This window comes from Callithrix jacchus, chromosome 21 (assembly GCF_049354715.1).
Source record: "Callithrix jacchus isolate 240 chromosome 21, calJac240_pri, whole genome shotgun sequence".
Lineage (NCBI taxonomy): Eukaryota > Metazoa > Chordata > Mammalia > Primates > Cebidae > Callithrix > Callithrix jacchus.
The window spans coordinates 2424469-2441541 of record NC_133522.1 but is presented as its reverse complement, the minus strand read 5'-3'; the positions used below and the strand labels follow the sequence as shown (position 1 = coordinate 2441541).

The following is a 17073-nucleotide window of genomic DNA, read 5'->3' as shown; positions in this document are numbered from 1 at the left end:
TCAGTGTTATTTACATTTTAACTGCAGTTGCGTGGATCTAGTTATTATAAATTCCTCATCTCCTCATTTTTTTCAGATAATCAGTGTTATTTAGATTTTGAGCCATTCACTAACTGCAGTTACGTGGATCTAGTTATTATAAATTCCTCATCTCCTCATTTTCAGTTTGCTGTTCTATTCAGTTAACCATTTTTGAAAGACTTTTTAAAAAGAATAATTTTAGCTTCACAGCAAAATTGAGAGGTTTTTATTTTCAAAATAGTCAATCCTGTGTAAGACTTTAGGGATTAAAGATAAATTTCTGGCTTTCAAGGGGTTGAGTCTGCGGGAGAACCGTTTCACAAGGAAATATAGACATTGTGGTAAAATAAAGTAAGATAATTGCTGGTAGTGAAATATGTACAGATTTCAATGGAGCATAAGAATAAGTGCATCTGCACCTTTTGGAGATAAATTAAGAAAGATTTTATAAGAAATTACATTTAGGCTAAGCCATAAGCGGTGACTGGGAGTCTGTTTGTGGGACCAGTTGTGTGAGAATATTGCAAGAAAAAGGAGTAGCAGGTGTCAAAATGTAGAGAGGTGAGAGTACAAGGTGAGTCTGAGGATCACCAGGATATCTGAGTAATATAGTGTGGGGAAGGTGGTAGGTATGCTACAGAGGAAGACGTAGAAATAGGACAGGTGGATGGGACTAAGCCACGGACCATCTTGCATGCAATGGAAAGCAATTCAAAGTATACCTTGTAAGGCAACAGTTTTCAAACCATGTTCTCTTAGATATTTTGGAATAGAATATTAGTATAAATTAAATACAAAAGCAGATTTATTGTCAAAAAAAAGTGTGGGGAATACTAAGTTAAAAATACTTGTGATATTTGATATATTTTTCTATTCATCATTATACAGTTTACATCATGAATCTAAAAAAGATACATAGAATACTTCAATTGTGTTTAATCATGACTATTTATTTATTTATATTTGAGATGGAGTCTCGCTCTGTCACCAGGCTGTGTGATCTTAGCTCACTGCAACCTCGTCTTCTCTGGTTCAGGTGGTTCTCCTACCTCAGACTCCAGAGTACGTGGGACTGCAGGTGCTCACCACCACACCCAGCTAATTTTTGTATTTTTTTATAGAGACAGGGTTTCACCATGTTGGCCAGGATGGTCTTTATATCTTGACTTTTTTAAAGAGATTTTCTATGAGCCCAAAATCTAAATTAGGTTTACAGCACTTCTCATAATATATAATTATTTACTTATTTATTTTGAGACGGAGTTTCGCCCTTGTTACCCAGGCTGGAGTGCAATGGCACGATCTCGGCTCACCGCAACCTCCGCCTCCTGGATTCAGGCAATTCTCCTGCCTCAGCCTCCTGAGTAGCTGGGATTACAGGCACGCGCCACCATGCCCAGCTAATTTTTTGTATTTTTAGTAGAGACGGGGTTTCACCATGTTGACCAGGATGGTCTCGATCTCTTGACCTCGTGATCTACCCTCCTCAGCCTCCCAAAGGTATTTATTTTATACTTTCTATTATTTTCTGTTTTTCACATGAGATTGTAATTACCCTGAAGGCAGAGGCTCCATTTATTTTGATCCAACTTTATATACAGAACCTAGTGGATTGTTTTATATATGTGTGTATGTGTGTGAGTGTGTATGTGAAATAAGGAAATACACATTTGTAGCAAATATTTTAGGAGTTTTTTAAATGAGAAGGAGAAATTTGAAGAGAAAATGAGGAGTTTTGAACAGAAAATGGAGAAATCAGATTTTCATTTTAGGCAGACCATTGAGGCTGCATTGAATTCAATGAAAGGAACAAGACTAAGAGAGCATAGTAGAGTTAAGAAATGGAATTGGTAGGGGTTAGAAAGCCATATATTTGAAGGTGATTTAAAAACCTTACTGTATTTGTCCTTTATTACTGCTGTGACAAATTACCACAAATTCAGTGGTTTAAATAACACATGTTTATTTGCACAGTTTCATAGGTTAGAGGTCTGACATGGATATTCCTAGGCTAAAGTCAAGGTGTTAGTATAATGGCATTCCATTCTGCAGGCTCTAGGAGAGAATCCATTTTCTTGCCCTCGTAAATATCTGGAGATGACCCATGTTCCTTGGCTGCCTTCCTCTCTCTTCAGAGCCAGCAATATTGCATCTCGGCCTTTCTTCTGGAGTCACATCTTCCTCTGGTCCTCTGGCTGTCTCTTCTGCTTTTAAGGACCTCTGTTATTACATTGGGCCCACACAAATAATATAAAGTGTCTCTCTATTTAAAGGGATATTAGCAACCTTAGCAGATTAGTAACCTTAATTCCATCTGCAAACTTTATTTTCCTTTTCCATGTAACAACATATTCATAAGTTCCTAGGATCAGAATTGGGACAACCTGGGAGACAGGCATGCTATTCTTCCTGCAACATCCCATTTGCAAACTGATAGATTTATTTGAATACTGAGGGAGGTGCTAAGCGTAGGATATTGGTTCACAATTTGTGTACTTGGGCAGATGCTGGGTAACACTTACTGAAACAGAGAAATCAGGAGGTGGTTCCCATTTAATGGGAAAACAGTGAGTTCAGATTTGAATGTGTTACAGTGGAGAGGCCTCTGAATTGTGTCTGAAGCATAGAGGAAAATCTGTGCTGGAGATACTGTTTTGGAGGTTGACAGCATTAAAATAATAGTTGAAATACCTAAACTGATCAATTTTCCTTGAAAAGTAAGAAAACAAAATAGAGAAGAGATTTCTAAAGAACATACAATTTTGCATTTTTCAAAATATGGCAGTTTTATGGAATATGATGAAATATGAACAACTGAAGTAGAATAAAAATATTAAGATAATTTACACAGAAACTATTTTAATTGATAAATCAATGGCTTTTTTTTTTTTTGAGACCGAGTTTCACTCTTGTTGTCCAGGCTGTAGTGTAATGGCATGATCTCGGCTCACCGCAACCTCCACCTTTTGGGTTCAAGCAATTCTTCTTCCTCAGCCTCCCAAGTTGCTGGGACTGCAGATGTGCTCCACCACGCCCTGCTAATTTTTTTTTTGTTGTAATTTTAGTAGAGATTGGGTTTCTCCATGTTGGTCAGGCTGGTCTTGAACTCCTGACCTCAGGTGATCCACCTGCTTTGGCTCTCCAAAGTGCTGGGAATATAGGTGTGAGCCATCGTGTTCAGCTGATCAATCAGTGGTTTTAAGTATATAAAACCCTTATTATTCTTCATCAGTAAAAGTTAGAACTGCAGTATATTTACCTCTGTAAAAGGCAACTTGTGGCCAGGCCTGGTGGCTCTCACCTGTAATCATAGCACTGGGGGGCCAAGGTAGACAGATCACTTGAGCCTAGGAGTTAAAGTTTAGTCTGTGTAACGTGGGGAAACCTCATCTCTAGAAAAAAAGTACAAAAATTAGCTGGATGTGGTGGTTCACATCTGTAGTCCCAGCTACTTGGGAAGCTGAGTGTAGGAGAATCACCTGAGCCTGGGAGATGGGGGTGACAGTGAGTGGAGACTATGCCACTACAATTCAGCCTGGGTGACAGAGGAGACCCTGCCTAAAAAAAAAAAAAAACAAAAAACAGAAGCAACCTGGTCACTTACTGGACCCTATGTTTTAAAGTTTAGCTTCTTCCCCAAATCATGGGTCATAGTCAGCAAATGTCATTGTCCTTATTTGAAAATAAAATCATCCTTTAGAATCAGAATTTTATTCACATGTAAGAAACCTTGGAAAAAAAATATTGGTTTATAAATCAAGTGAGTCTACAGATAGAAACATCTTTCTTTCCAAAAAAAAATAGAACTAGACCTTCCAAAATTTAGCCAATAAAGGATAAGCAATAACTATGGGAACTATAACATATTGTAAAAAGTATATGAAATACCTATTATATAGGTATTTTATATAGTTTTATATATATACTATATAGTTATATATAGTTGACAATAACTATATTTGAAAAACAATTACTGTAAGTAGAAAATTTTATCTGTGTTTCTTCAGCACTGTTCAAATTTAAGTGCTTTAAAATGAGTAGTTAAAATCGTTTATTAAGTGGAAATAGATCTAGAGAATTTTAAAAAAATAAAATAAGGTCAGTCCTGGTCCAGTAACTTAGTTCTCTCTAAATCTGTAATTTTGTCTTTTGAATGGATTTACCTGAAGGGAAGGAGATTCCCTGGGGTGACAAATCATCAGTGAATTAATAAATTCATCATTTATAAATAAGTCTTCTGTATGCCTGATTAACAAGAACCAGTCTTTTAAAATATGATTATGCCTCCTTGGAAGGATAAAAATTAATCTTCTCGGTCACAAAAGCTCAGGATAGAATTTGGAACCTGATGATTTCTCTTAATCATCAAAAGAATAATAGTTTCTGAACATTATAGTTTTTTGCCGTAATCTATATCTTGGGTAATCAATAAGTTAAGAAAACCAATCAATGTCTTATGAATGCCTACATTTGCTTTTTTTATGCTTAATTATTCTTGGGGAACCCATGTTGAATAAAATTTTTCTATTTCTTAAATGTTAAAATGTCATTATCTTCTCTTTTGCATTTACTTTATTGCAGAAGGTTCTGATGATAAACTATTTGACAATAGTACTTAATGATTTGCTTCCCTACAGGATAATGGTAATAATGCTCTCATTGTATTTTATTTTTTATGCCAACCATAAAGCTTCCATCTGTCATTCTTTTCTCTGTTTTGAAGCCATGCTGCTCTTGGCATGGGTCACGTTTGTAAATGTTTCATTTATGAACCATTTCTCCTCCTGACTCCTCTGCAATACAGAAATATGCCAAAAAAGATTAGCTGTCTTACAGTTCATGTGTCTCTAAATTTGGCATCACATTCACTGTGACATTTCCTCAGTAGTTTCCGGTAGGAACTTGCCCTACAAAATTCTCATGATTTCATTTATCAAATAATTGTGCTAAAAGCTCTTTAATGTGTAAATGATATGACAACTGGTTGTCTTAGTATTTTATTTAAGTCTTCACATTTTTCCTGCCCATATCTCTCGTTATAGACTATTCTATTCTACAGGCAATATTACTTACTAAACTACCACAATCCAATTTAGCTATACAAATGACAACATATAATTTTTAGGCAGTCAAAGATGTTGAAATTAGGGTAAAATGATTAGAAAATAACATTTTTTATTTAAATTATTTTGTAGCATCTCCCCAGGATGTATATTATTGTGTTCAGTTTTATGACCCAATAACCATGTGAGCAGGTGACTATTAAATCTGAATGTTCATGAATATAATTTAGTTAGCTGCTTGAAGAATATTGGCAGTACAGCTCCACCATTTTTAGCAACTAACAGAACTAAAGTATAGATGATATTGCAGAAATCAGCTGGAGAAAGGCGATGGGGAAGTCTTAAGAAAACAAAACAAAACATTGTTCTTAGTTCTCTCTTGAAGACTCATCAAGTGGATTAACTAACAAGACAGACTCAAAGGTTTGAAGAAGAGGCAGTCATGACCCATGACATAGCAAGCACACTTTTGTGTGTTACTCTTATTTTTATGTATAGGGTAGCCATGCTACTCTAGTAGGGTGGGTAAGAAGATCAGAGTTCACTGAGAGCCAAGCTAAGGTTGATACTATGCTTAGAGAGTTAGGGTAGAGCAACACCCACAATTAGTAGAATAAGAAATATGCCTTGGTCAATCACACAGTATTAAAGCAAAGTATAGAACTTAGGTAATAGATAGGAAAGATGTAATCTAAACAGTGGGAAATTTCTTGGGACATGTTAGAAGTTGAAGTTTTAGGAAATCTGTTTCAGTATATTTCTATGAAAAATTGTTTGTGTGTTGTGAAAATAGGTATTCCTTGAAAAAGTCCCAAGTCACTGTTACCTGAAAGGCCCAATAATCAATTCACATTTAAACTGGATAAATAAATCATGCAAAAAGGAAGAGAATAAATTATTATTCATAAACACATTTGTATACTGTTTAAATTGTTTTCTTCATATGATGGATGTTTTCAGTTGATTATCAGATAATAGGGGGGATAATTTGAACACTGTACACAGTCAGATATGGGGATAGGTGTCCAGGGTTTGGATTGAGAGAGAGGAGTCTGAGGGCAGTCAGTACTTCAGGTGTTGGCCCAAGGTGGAACAGAGAAGACGGCTCCAAAAGATACAAATGTGTGTCTTCTCACAACCCATTCTGTGCTCAAAACAAATGTCCTCTTTGATTTTATTGTTTTCTAGAGACCACTTTGCCTCTCTACTACCTCTCAGAAATATCATAGATAAATAGCTTTTGACTTTTTCCATCACAAACCAAGTTGGCCGTTTAAATTTTACCCAGCACCTGCCTTCTTGCCTACAGTGTACTGCTTTTTCAGTAGTTGGTTAAGAACATTCTTTTCTAAGACATGCATTTCATCCTCATGCTCCCTTCTGATTACACCATTCATTCATTCATTCATTTTCTTCAACAGATACCCACAAACTCTCCCCAACACACGCACTCACACACATGTTCAAATAATAACTATAATTTTGGTGTCTTGATTTGGCTATAATTTCAATGGACAAAAGATTTCTGTCATTTTCAAGTTGTTTAATATGTATTTGTTTCAAAATTGTAGCAGCACAATTATAAGTTTTGTCTGGTAATTTCTCATTTCTGATGACTAAAGGTTAGATTACAAAAGTGTTTACTTCTGATAATGTTTGATTTTTTTTTTTAAACAGAGTCTGTCACTCAGGCTGGAGTGTAATGGTGTGATCATGGCTTGCTGCAGCCTAGAACTCCTGGGCTCAAGCAATCCTCTCATCTCAGCCACCCGAGTAACAGGGACTACAGGCACAAACAGCTGCACCTGGCTAATTTTAATTTTTTAATTTTTAATTTGTATAGATAGAGTCTTGGCATGCTGCCTAGGCTGGTTTAATTCATTTTTAAAACATCTCCCACTATGTGTAAAACAGTATCTGTTTGGACAAATTTAGCAGACATTTCCTGTGTTTGGGATGGTTTTGCAGAGTATCCTACAGGTAGGAAATTATTTCCCTTTCTGTTGACCACTGGGATGTATTTAGGCCTTGGCACATCTATAAAAAGTGAGATAAGTGGTACAATTACGATTTTGATAGTGCTTTTAATGATGTGATATGGGATGTCTGCCCTTTTAGAAGAGCGATTTAATTCTACACAATCTACTAAGTAGCTGCAGTCATGATTGTCAGCACCTTCTAAATAAGGACATTTTAATCTGATCTGCTATATATGTGTTTGATTAAACTATGACATATGAGTTGACACAAATATCCTAATAACAAAAGTCATAAACTAGACAACTGTTATACCTTGAAGGTAGGCCTTGTAACTTACAGACTTTCTACATTGTACAGTGTCCAATATAGAGTCTTAAATATAACAAGGACTTGGTAAATGTTTGTTGAAATAACATCAAAATATATTATGTAAAATCAGGTAATATTTATTGACTGCTTAGGTCCTAGTTAGGGAAGTTAACATGTGTTTTCGTTGTGTCCACATAAGTGTAATGAAGGTAAGTAAGTAATAAACAAAACTGCAGGAAGAAAAAATTTTCATTTTGAAGAAAAAAGACAAACTTTCATTCTCATAATTATTTTTCACAGGCTCAAGTAAATGTTATATTTTTCCTTTTCAGTATGGAGCCATTTTCTTTTTAGTAATGGTTTCAGTAGTTTCTTTTAGACATTTATTCCATTTTATAGAAATGATTTTGCATTGAGATGGACATTATATTGTAGACAGGACTTTCAAATAAGTAGTTATAATCTATTTTATTAGGACTGTTAAACCAATGATTTATTTCAGACCTTAAGTTTGATGATATTCTTCAAAAAATTGGAAAATGTCCAAAGCTCATAGAAGACGCATGAGAATGTAAGAAAGTTTAGAACTAGAAAGGCTAGACACATCTTTGATGCCGCGTAAGCAATGGGGAGCTCGTTCAGTGGTTTGAGCTAAATGGGGCACGTCTTTGTGAGAGATGAGAAACTCACAACACATTAAATGTAAGACTAGAAAATCTAAGACTACAGTCAAGTGGTCTTTTCTACCTATTTAATCTGTGAGTAATTGAGACAAATGTAAATAATATAGATGTCCAATGAAGTAACCTAATTTACTTACAAAGTGCTGAAAATGTCAAAATGGAGTGATCTAATGCTGTTAATTAGGGACATGTCAAATTTTCTTTTACTTATTTTTAACCGCAGAGCACAGAACAATTGTATAGGAAAGCACATCTTCTGAGGTAGGTCATTAATAAGTCTCAGTGACCTTGCTCTGGAGCCCAGGAGGGAACCTGTAGTTTGGTGACCTTGTGATAGATCACACCCACACCCGAGTTATCCTTTGGTCTCTGTGGTAAGTGCTGGTAATAGCAGGTTTTAGGAATGATTATAAGCCTGAAGCAAATATAGCTCTGTCAGACAAGATAAGGATCTGGAGGTTCTTGGAGTGAGTAAAATAAGAAGGTATGAAAGTCAAGATGAACATTACTAGTTACATTTTAATCAACTATTAACCATTCATTATTTGCATAAGGTTTTCAGTAATAGTTCTTGCTCTAGAGTAAAAATTGCCTTCTGAATAAGAACAAACTGCTTCACTTGATTTATCCTGAAAGTAATTTAATTAGGTAGAATATTACATAGCTTGAGTGTTTTGCCCGTTTTTCCTATTTAAGGTAACAGTGAAGAAAAAATCATTTTTGGTTTTTATAGCTTATTTTAGATGACCAAGAGAATCATCATCTATTTTTTAAGAAGGGACAGAGACAGATATTTGAATGTTTTCTGAAAAAGATATTCTCTAGTAAAGTAGAAAACTGAAAGGTGTAAGTTTAAAAGTTCTAGACTTGATTTTATTCTCTATTTTGTAAAAGCTAACCTCATTATGCTCATATTATCTTATATGCAAAATAGGATTTCCAGTCTTGGATGTAACTGCAGGGATAGATGAAATTAATCATGAATGCCCCCTATGTTAAAAACAAGGGAAGAAGCAAAAATGACAAAAAATGAGAACAACCACGAGAAAAGAAAGTGCTATAAGTACACCCAATGAACAAGTTTGATCTTGGGTCCTAGGTAACAGTAGTTTCATTATTTTTAAGAAAGTAGGATTTTCTTTGGAAGATTTTACCTTAAAATATTCCCAATACAGACAGGGCCATACCAACAGTAAACATAATTCAGTGTCTGTTTAAAGCAATCTATGTTAGACTTTTTTTCAGAATTAAATATTGGTTCTAACTCTGTGTGAGGGTAGGTACCCAGATTATATATATATCTGAGAATAAAAATTTTTGTTTTTTACCTTTCAGAAATATACAGTGATGTCAAAACTGGATTAATTTGATAATCTAAATGTCAGTTTAAAGCATTTAAACAGTATTACATTCAAATATACTACGTCTGAAATGTAATGTATAAAGGTGCATTTGTTTATGTATCTGTGATTTGAAGTATTCTCTGTATCTGGCCATGATGTCAGAAGTACTGCCTTTGTTTGTTTTTTCAGAGCTATGGGAGGTTTACAGTAAGTGGAACGTAGAACCATCACAAGGCTCTATTGATGTGTTGTTACTGACCTAGTGACTTGCTATGCTGGATGCTAAAGGAAGAAACCTCTTACTTTTTTTTTTCATAAAGTTTGTTAGAGAAAGTTTTCAAACATGTATTTATGATTGTCTGAACTTTAAAAGATATTGATAAATCTTTGGACTCAATTCACATGACATTGACTTAAATTTTTACAACAAAATTGTCTTAAAAAATTTCTTAGTGGCTTGAATTATCTCTTTCTTGTTTAATTTTTCAAGGTGATATATAAATAAAATCTCATCCTTTTCTTACTGTGCTATTTGAATAAAGATGATCTATTATATACTATAAATGAATATGCTAATCGTTTTTAAACTAATACCTTTTAGATTTACTACAAATGACATAAAGGTTGATAAAATATTTAAAGACAAGAAGTTAATATTGAGCTTTTTATTCTTAGGTAATCATTGTTTACATATTTAGTACAGTACTATTAAGTTTGTCTTTATCAGTTGATATTTTCTTTTAAAACATGAAGTTTTCTTATAATTTGCAAAAGCATGAATAAAGGCAACTTTCATAAACTGAAAGATGTTCGGAAAGAAATATAATATGCTGGAAAATTTTTCTCTAAGTTAATAGGAAAATCGTATGCAGTTTTACAGACATGTTCTACACACTATGTTGCTTACAAAACAAAACGTGTATTTTCAAAACTTTATTTTGATGGCCCCAGCCTATTATTTATTTTTTTGTTTTACCCAAGTTCTCATTTATTATGCCGTGAATAAATATAGTTTCATTTGTACTTTTTACATAAATAATAGACGTTAATCTTGCTGTTTAAACATTGCTATTATATTAAAAATAGAAAAATACTGGCTTTTTTACTGATGTTAATGCTGACGTAGTTTTTTTCTTCCTCCTGAGTTTACAGTGTTTTTGTACTCTGGTAGGGACTAGATAACTTTTGTTTGAAGCCAGCAGGAGGAGCTCTCACCTTGCTGGGTTCAATGTAATTAGTGTGCCTAAAAAAATCTGAATTTGTGGGGGTTTTGTATGTGAAACGAATGATAAAATACGTACTACATATCTCAAAAATTCTAAATTTTATTTTAATATTAAAGTATCATTCACCTGTCTGAAATACAAATTTGGAATCTTATATTTAAGAATTTTTTTAGTGGTATGATTGCAATTTGAAGAAATAAAGCAGTTAGGTAAATCTTGTTTCTGGAAGCTACTTAGAACTACCACAGAATGTTTCCTAAGCATTTGCACTGTAATAGATACATACATATTTTCCTTTTTTGTTTGTTTTGAAGTTAATATACTTCACAGTTTACAGTTATGAATACTGAGAACAAAGCAGACTTAATATGTTTTAGAAACAATAATTAAATGAATGAATTGACTTATTGGTTATAATTCCTATATACAACTTATAAATAGGAAGTAGCTGTTGATAGATTTCAGTAAGCATTCGAGATTTTTAAGACACTTAGCTCCAGTGAACCCTTTGATTTGAATGTTGTGATTTGTAGGTTGTACCAGGGTATTATCTGCAGAAATCTTTGATAAGAAAATTAGAATGAAACTTCCAAGCATTAAAAGAAAGAAAAAACAAAACAGTGCCTTCTGTTTAAATTAAGAATGCATACAGTGCTGAGAAACTGTCATCACCAAGAGAAGTCTAAGGAGACATGATAATTCAGAATAGAAAAATCGCAGCAGGTGAAAAAAAAAAAGGCAGCAGTAAGGAAATCTGAATAAATTGTACATTTTAGTTAATTATGATGTGTCCATATTAGTTCATTAATTGTAACCAATGTATCTTATTAATGGGAGGTGTTAATAATGCAGGAAACTGGGAATTGGGTAGATGGAAATGGTACAATCTTCCAATTTTTATGTAAGTCTAAAACTGTTCTAAACAATAAAGTCTGGTTTTTTTTCTATTGTACTTTGGGCTCTGTGGTACACATACACATCCTGCATCCTGCAGGATTGTTGCATAGTTACAAACATGCCATGGTGGTTAAATTTAAAAAAAAGAAATACTGATGTTTCCCTCTGTTAAGTGAAGTACATATTAAGACAACAATGAGATAAGTGTTGCACACCTGATAGAATGACATTAAGAAACTGGACAAAACCAAGTCCTGGTAGGTACAGGAACGGGAAAACTGTGCATTTCCCTATTTCTCAATGTAAAATTTCACAGCAGTTCTGGAATCCAGATAGATAGTTTATTTGAAAAACAAACTTTTTTTTAAATAACTCAGTAATTCTACTCCTACGTATTTATCCTGGAGAAAGATAAACGGGTTCATATAAAAATCTGTGTAGGAAAGTTTAGAGTGGCCTTATATATAATGTTCTTCACTGGAAATAGCCCACATGTCCATCAGCTAGAGAATTCCATGCAGTGGCGTAGTTTTCAGCCATGAAAAGGAACAGTTGAAACATGCAGGCCCAAATGTATAGGCGGAGTGAAAGAAACCATGCTCAAAAGGCTGCATGTTATATGATTTCATTTATTCAACATTGTAGAAAAGGCAGAGCTACAAAGAAAGAAATCAGATTAGTGGTTGCCAGAGGATGGGGTGGGAAAGGGATTCCTTATAAAGGGCCACAAGATATTTTGGGAGGGTAATAGACATATTCTCTAGTTCGATTGTAGCCAAGTAGCCATGGTTACATGGGTGTATGAGTTTGTCATGATTTACAGAAATGTACATTGAAAGAGGATGTACTTTGTTGTAAACCAAACAAATTTTAATAAATTTTTTGATAAACAATTGGGAAATTTATAGATTAAAATGCACTTAAACAGGAATGCCAACTAACTTATTAGTACTTATTTAAATCTTGGTTTCTTGTTCAAATAAATTGAGACAGTAAGGAATATTGAACACTGTCTGGATATTTCATTGCATTAAGCAATTACTTTTCCTATTAATGAATTAACATGTAGATATATTAAAATAGTGTTTTAGATATACATGTTGAATTTTTTTGGTGAAATGAAATGATTTCTAAAATTTACTTAAAATCTTGCAGTGGGGGAGTGAGTAAAAATGTGTAGATGAAACAAGACTGGCCATAAATTGGTAATTATTGAGCCTGAGTGATGAGTTATGTGAGGGTTCATCGTACTATTTTTCTCCACTTCAAAATGTGTTTAAAAATTTTTCACAATAAAAATCAATTAAAAAACAGGGCCGGGCGCGGTGGCTCAAGCCTGTAATCCCAGCACTTTGGGAGGCCGAGGCGGGTGGATCATGAGGTCAAGAGATCAAGACCATCCTGGTCAACATGGTGAAACCCCGTCTTTACTAAAAATACAAAAAATTAGCTGGGCATGGTGGCACATGCCTGTAATCCCAGCTACTCGGGAGGCTGAAGCAGGAGAATTGCCTGAACCCAGGAGGTGGAGGTTGCGGTGAGCCGAGATCGCGCCATTGCACTCCAGCCTGGGTAACAAGAGCGAAACTCCGTCTTCAAAAAAAAAAAAATTAATTAAAAAATTATGGCTTAGTTTTTCAAATGGATGTTTAGTGAGCCAATTTAAATAATACTAAAGGAATATTCTGCAATTAGTAAGTACAGTTTAACCAAGGAATTTAAGGATACTTTCATATTTAAAAATGTATCAATACAATTTATCACAGTGGTTTACCCAAGTAAAACCTTGGAATCCTTAGAGTAGACACCAAATAGCAAATACCAAATAACATACTCACAATTGCATTTTTAAAAACTGTAAGTGAGAAACCCTCAGCCAGGTACCTTGGCTCATGCCTGTAATCCCAGCACTTCGGGAAGCTGAAGTGGGAGAATCACTTGAGGCCAGGAGTTCAAGACCTATCTTCATGACAGAGTGAGACCTTGTCTCTACAACAAATGAAAAAATTGCTGGACACAGCAGTGCGTGCCTGTAGTCCCAGCTACTCAGAAGGCCTCAGCAGGAGGATCGCCTTAAGCCTAGGAGTTCAAAGTTTCAATGAGCTATGATTGTATCACTGAACTCCTGGGCAACAGAGCAAGACCTGTCTCTAAAGGAAAAAGAAATCCCACTTCCTTAACAAGATGAGGAACCAAAATTAATGATGAGATACACAACCATTGTTTCTCAGAGGTCCATGGCCCACTGACATCTGGAGGCTTGGGAGATAGTAGTTAAAATAAAGATCTGCTGAAACCCGAGCTATCCACATTTACCTGCTGGAAACATGACAAAAACCCTCCTTAGTTGATCTCCGTCTGTCTTTCAGCATTGTTTCTATCATCTAACTTGCCCCAAAGAGTCTCCACTCCTACGAAAGTGAACTGATTTGGTCATCTTACAGTTAGTTTATAAAAAAGATTCTTTCTGATTGAAACCCCCTCATCCTAGACCAGTTCCAATTAGATTCCCTTTGTGAAGTTCTCCCAGACCTGTCAACCCAACTTTAGTCTGACTTAATTGCTAGGGTGTGGATATAGTTGTCACTTTTATAATTTAACAGAAAATGTTATTACATGTTTCCATGTCTGCCTTTTTGATCAGATTATGAATCGCTTTTGGTGAGGAAAAGAGATGGATGGTTCTTATGTTTGCTTTTGCATCCCCTCGCCATAAGTAAACTACCTAGTGTATTTAATAATGCAGTCAATGCTTTAAAGATAGTAAGATTTTTCAAAATGAGTTTTTTTAATACTTTGCTGTTTATGTATAAGGACATTTAATAACACAAAAAGAGATTAAAGAGGTCTACTTTAATACAGGATTTTCTTCCTGAATGTGGTCTAAAAAGACTGTATATGAATATGGGCGGGGGGGGAATGCAAAGGTAGTTATTTTATCAATTTAAAACATCTGATATTAAAATTGACTTAATTCTATTCAGTCATTTTATTTAGCATTGTTAAACAGAAATATACATACTTGATTTCTAACCACTGAATGCATTTTATCATTACTTAATATTTTATATTAATATGTTAATAATTTTTGAAGTTAGACAACTCATTGAACTTGATTCAGTGAATATAGTAAGCATAGTTGACATTAATGATTTAAATAACTAATAATATATTTTGTGTTGAGAAATTCATGAAATTTTTTTTCTATTTAATTCCAGTTGTGTTGCTTGATACAACAGCTGTGCTGGGAGAGCTAGGATGGAAAACATATCCATTAAATGGGGTAAGTTTGAATACCTTTGAAAAATCGCCATCTTTGTTAGGTTTTTAAGATCTCATAATAATTGATGGAATGGTGAATTTTGGGGTGTTATGAATTTTGGCATATAACTTAAATCACAAAGTAAAGATTAAAATACAATTAGAACTGGTAAACAATGGAAATGATACATAAAGATCCTTCGTTTCTCCTAAATTAGTAATTATTCTTCAATACTATATTTATTATACATAGTAACATTAGAATCTCCCATGTAAGTATTTTCCTTTAATATAAATTTCTATGTATACATTTATATATATGTTAAATTTAATACCCTCAGTGAATGTGCATAAATAAACTTTGGACTACCATAGTATAAGTGGATTGTACAAGTGTTAAAAATTAGATTTTTATTACTAAATACAAATCTACTAAAGCATGCGTTTTTGAACTTGGTAGGAAGATACAAGGTGATTGTTTAGTTAACTGAAAGTAGTTGTATTTAAAGGCTCATAAGGATGTGTCATTTGCAAAATATAATTTTTAATGGACCAAGATTTTAGCTGTGGTTGTACTTGACTTTTTATGTATTTTTATATATTTTGCATCATTTTTGCATTACAGTATATTTCTACTTCTTGTTTTCACATTAAACTAAAATAAAAGGATGGTTTTGAAGCATTTTGATTTGGCTTTTGTCTAGTAATATTCAATAATAAAGGCAGTCACATGGTTTCAGAAACACTTGGGTTAGCTCTCCTTTCTTTTCTTAGAAATAGTAGATTTCTCCTTAATCGCGTTCTTACTTGACATTTTTACATTGCTTCTTCTAATATATCATCAAATTTAAATCTCAAAGGAGAAATTGATCCAAATATGTTTTATTCTCTTAAAATCTTTCACATATTGCTGTTTGAATTTCACATTTAGCATCAACAATTATTCAGAAATAAGTGCATATTTTTAACTGTCCTATGAAGAGTTAAATCTTCCTCTCTTGCTTTAACAGCCCATTTACTTCTTTAGATTTGTAAGTTTTATATACAGTGAGTTTATTTTTCTGAGATTTTCATTTATTCTACTAGAGCTCTCATCAGACTCTGAGATATGGATCTGAAACTAGGATCATTCTTTTATCTTCATTGTCTTATTTCCATTAAAATGAGTAAACATTAGTATTGTTGAGTGTCTTAAGTAGGTCATGTTTATAACTTTTGAGAACTAAATGAAATGTTTCTAAAATTCCTTTGTGGGGTGTGTGTGTGTGTGTGTGTGTGTGTGTGTGTGTGTAAATAGCAGATGTTAAAAATCTTATGAATAGTAGAATGGATAGATGATATAAATAAGTTTTAAAGAAAATAAGCAATTAATTTTTTCCTTTTTTAATAAAGAGGATAGATTACTGGTAGTAATGGAGCTTTATTTAATGCTATTTATAGGTTAAAATAAGCAACTAATCGGTAAGGATGAAGAACTTTTTAAAGAGGCTACTAAAAATGCCAAGAATGAATATAATCCAGTTATCAATGTAGGTTACAGTATTTAAAATCGACCAGAATCATTAATCAGTTTATAACATGTAAACTAGCATTTATATGCATACATTAAAATTGTAATTATATCTAATTGAAATCATATAAATTTTTCAGATATTCAGGTTCACTGAGGCGTGCTAATTTGATTGACCATTTTAACAATTACATTTTTACATGGACTAATTCAGTTGACTTACAAATACATCATGAGTGGAAAAGAGAGGTAGACAATATAATTGGCAATATGTGATATAAAGTGTATCTGGTATTTTTATAACTAATGCATTTCCTAGAAATAACTTTTTAATTGAAAAACTCTTTCTATAAAGAAGATTTTTTTTCAAGTGCTACATAAAATATAGGAAATTTATTCATTGATTCCATAGATTTTTTTTTAACTTAAAATAGTCATTCCTCTATTCTGTGCTGATATAGTTAGAGAATTAGGCATTCAGAGTTTGCCTGTGAACACACCAATAAATAGTCATTTCGGTAGGAAATGGAACATCCCTGGTTAGTAATTATGGAAAAAGGATGAATAGTCTGAACAAATAACATTTCAGGCTTACAGAAATGAAGAGAATTGTTAATTTTCTAAAACACTTGCTTATCAATTCATTTGTGTCAACATTTAAAGTATACTTTATTTTCTTTCAAGCATTGTCCTGAATTCAATTTAACAAACTTCTGTTTTATGCTTCTCTATGCCAAATACCCTGTTACTGTGCTTAAGACAGATTTTTCTACCCTCAAG

General features: G+C 33.5%; 1 protein-coding gene across 3 annotated transcripts in view; it reads left to right on the top strand.

Annotated features, from left to right (window-relative positions):
• The window catches only part of EPHA6 (EPH receptor A6), a 999349-nt gene that overhangs the window by 59173 nt on the left and 923103 nt on the right, over positions 1-17073 (top strand). For all 3 annotated transcript variants that reach the window (XM_054248973.2, XM_035283338.3, XM_002761301.7), the window contains exon 2: positions 14741-14805. In XM_054248973.2, coding sequence (XP_054104948.2) covers positions 14741-14805 — 65 coding nt within the window. The remainder of the gene's footprint in view (positions 1-14740; positions 14806-17073) is intronic.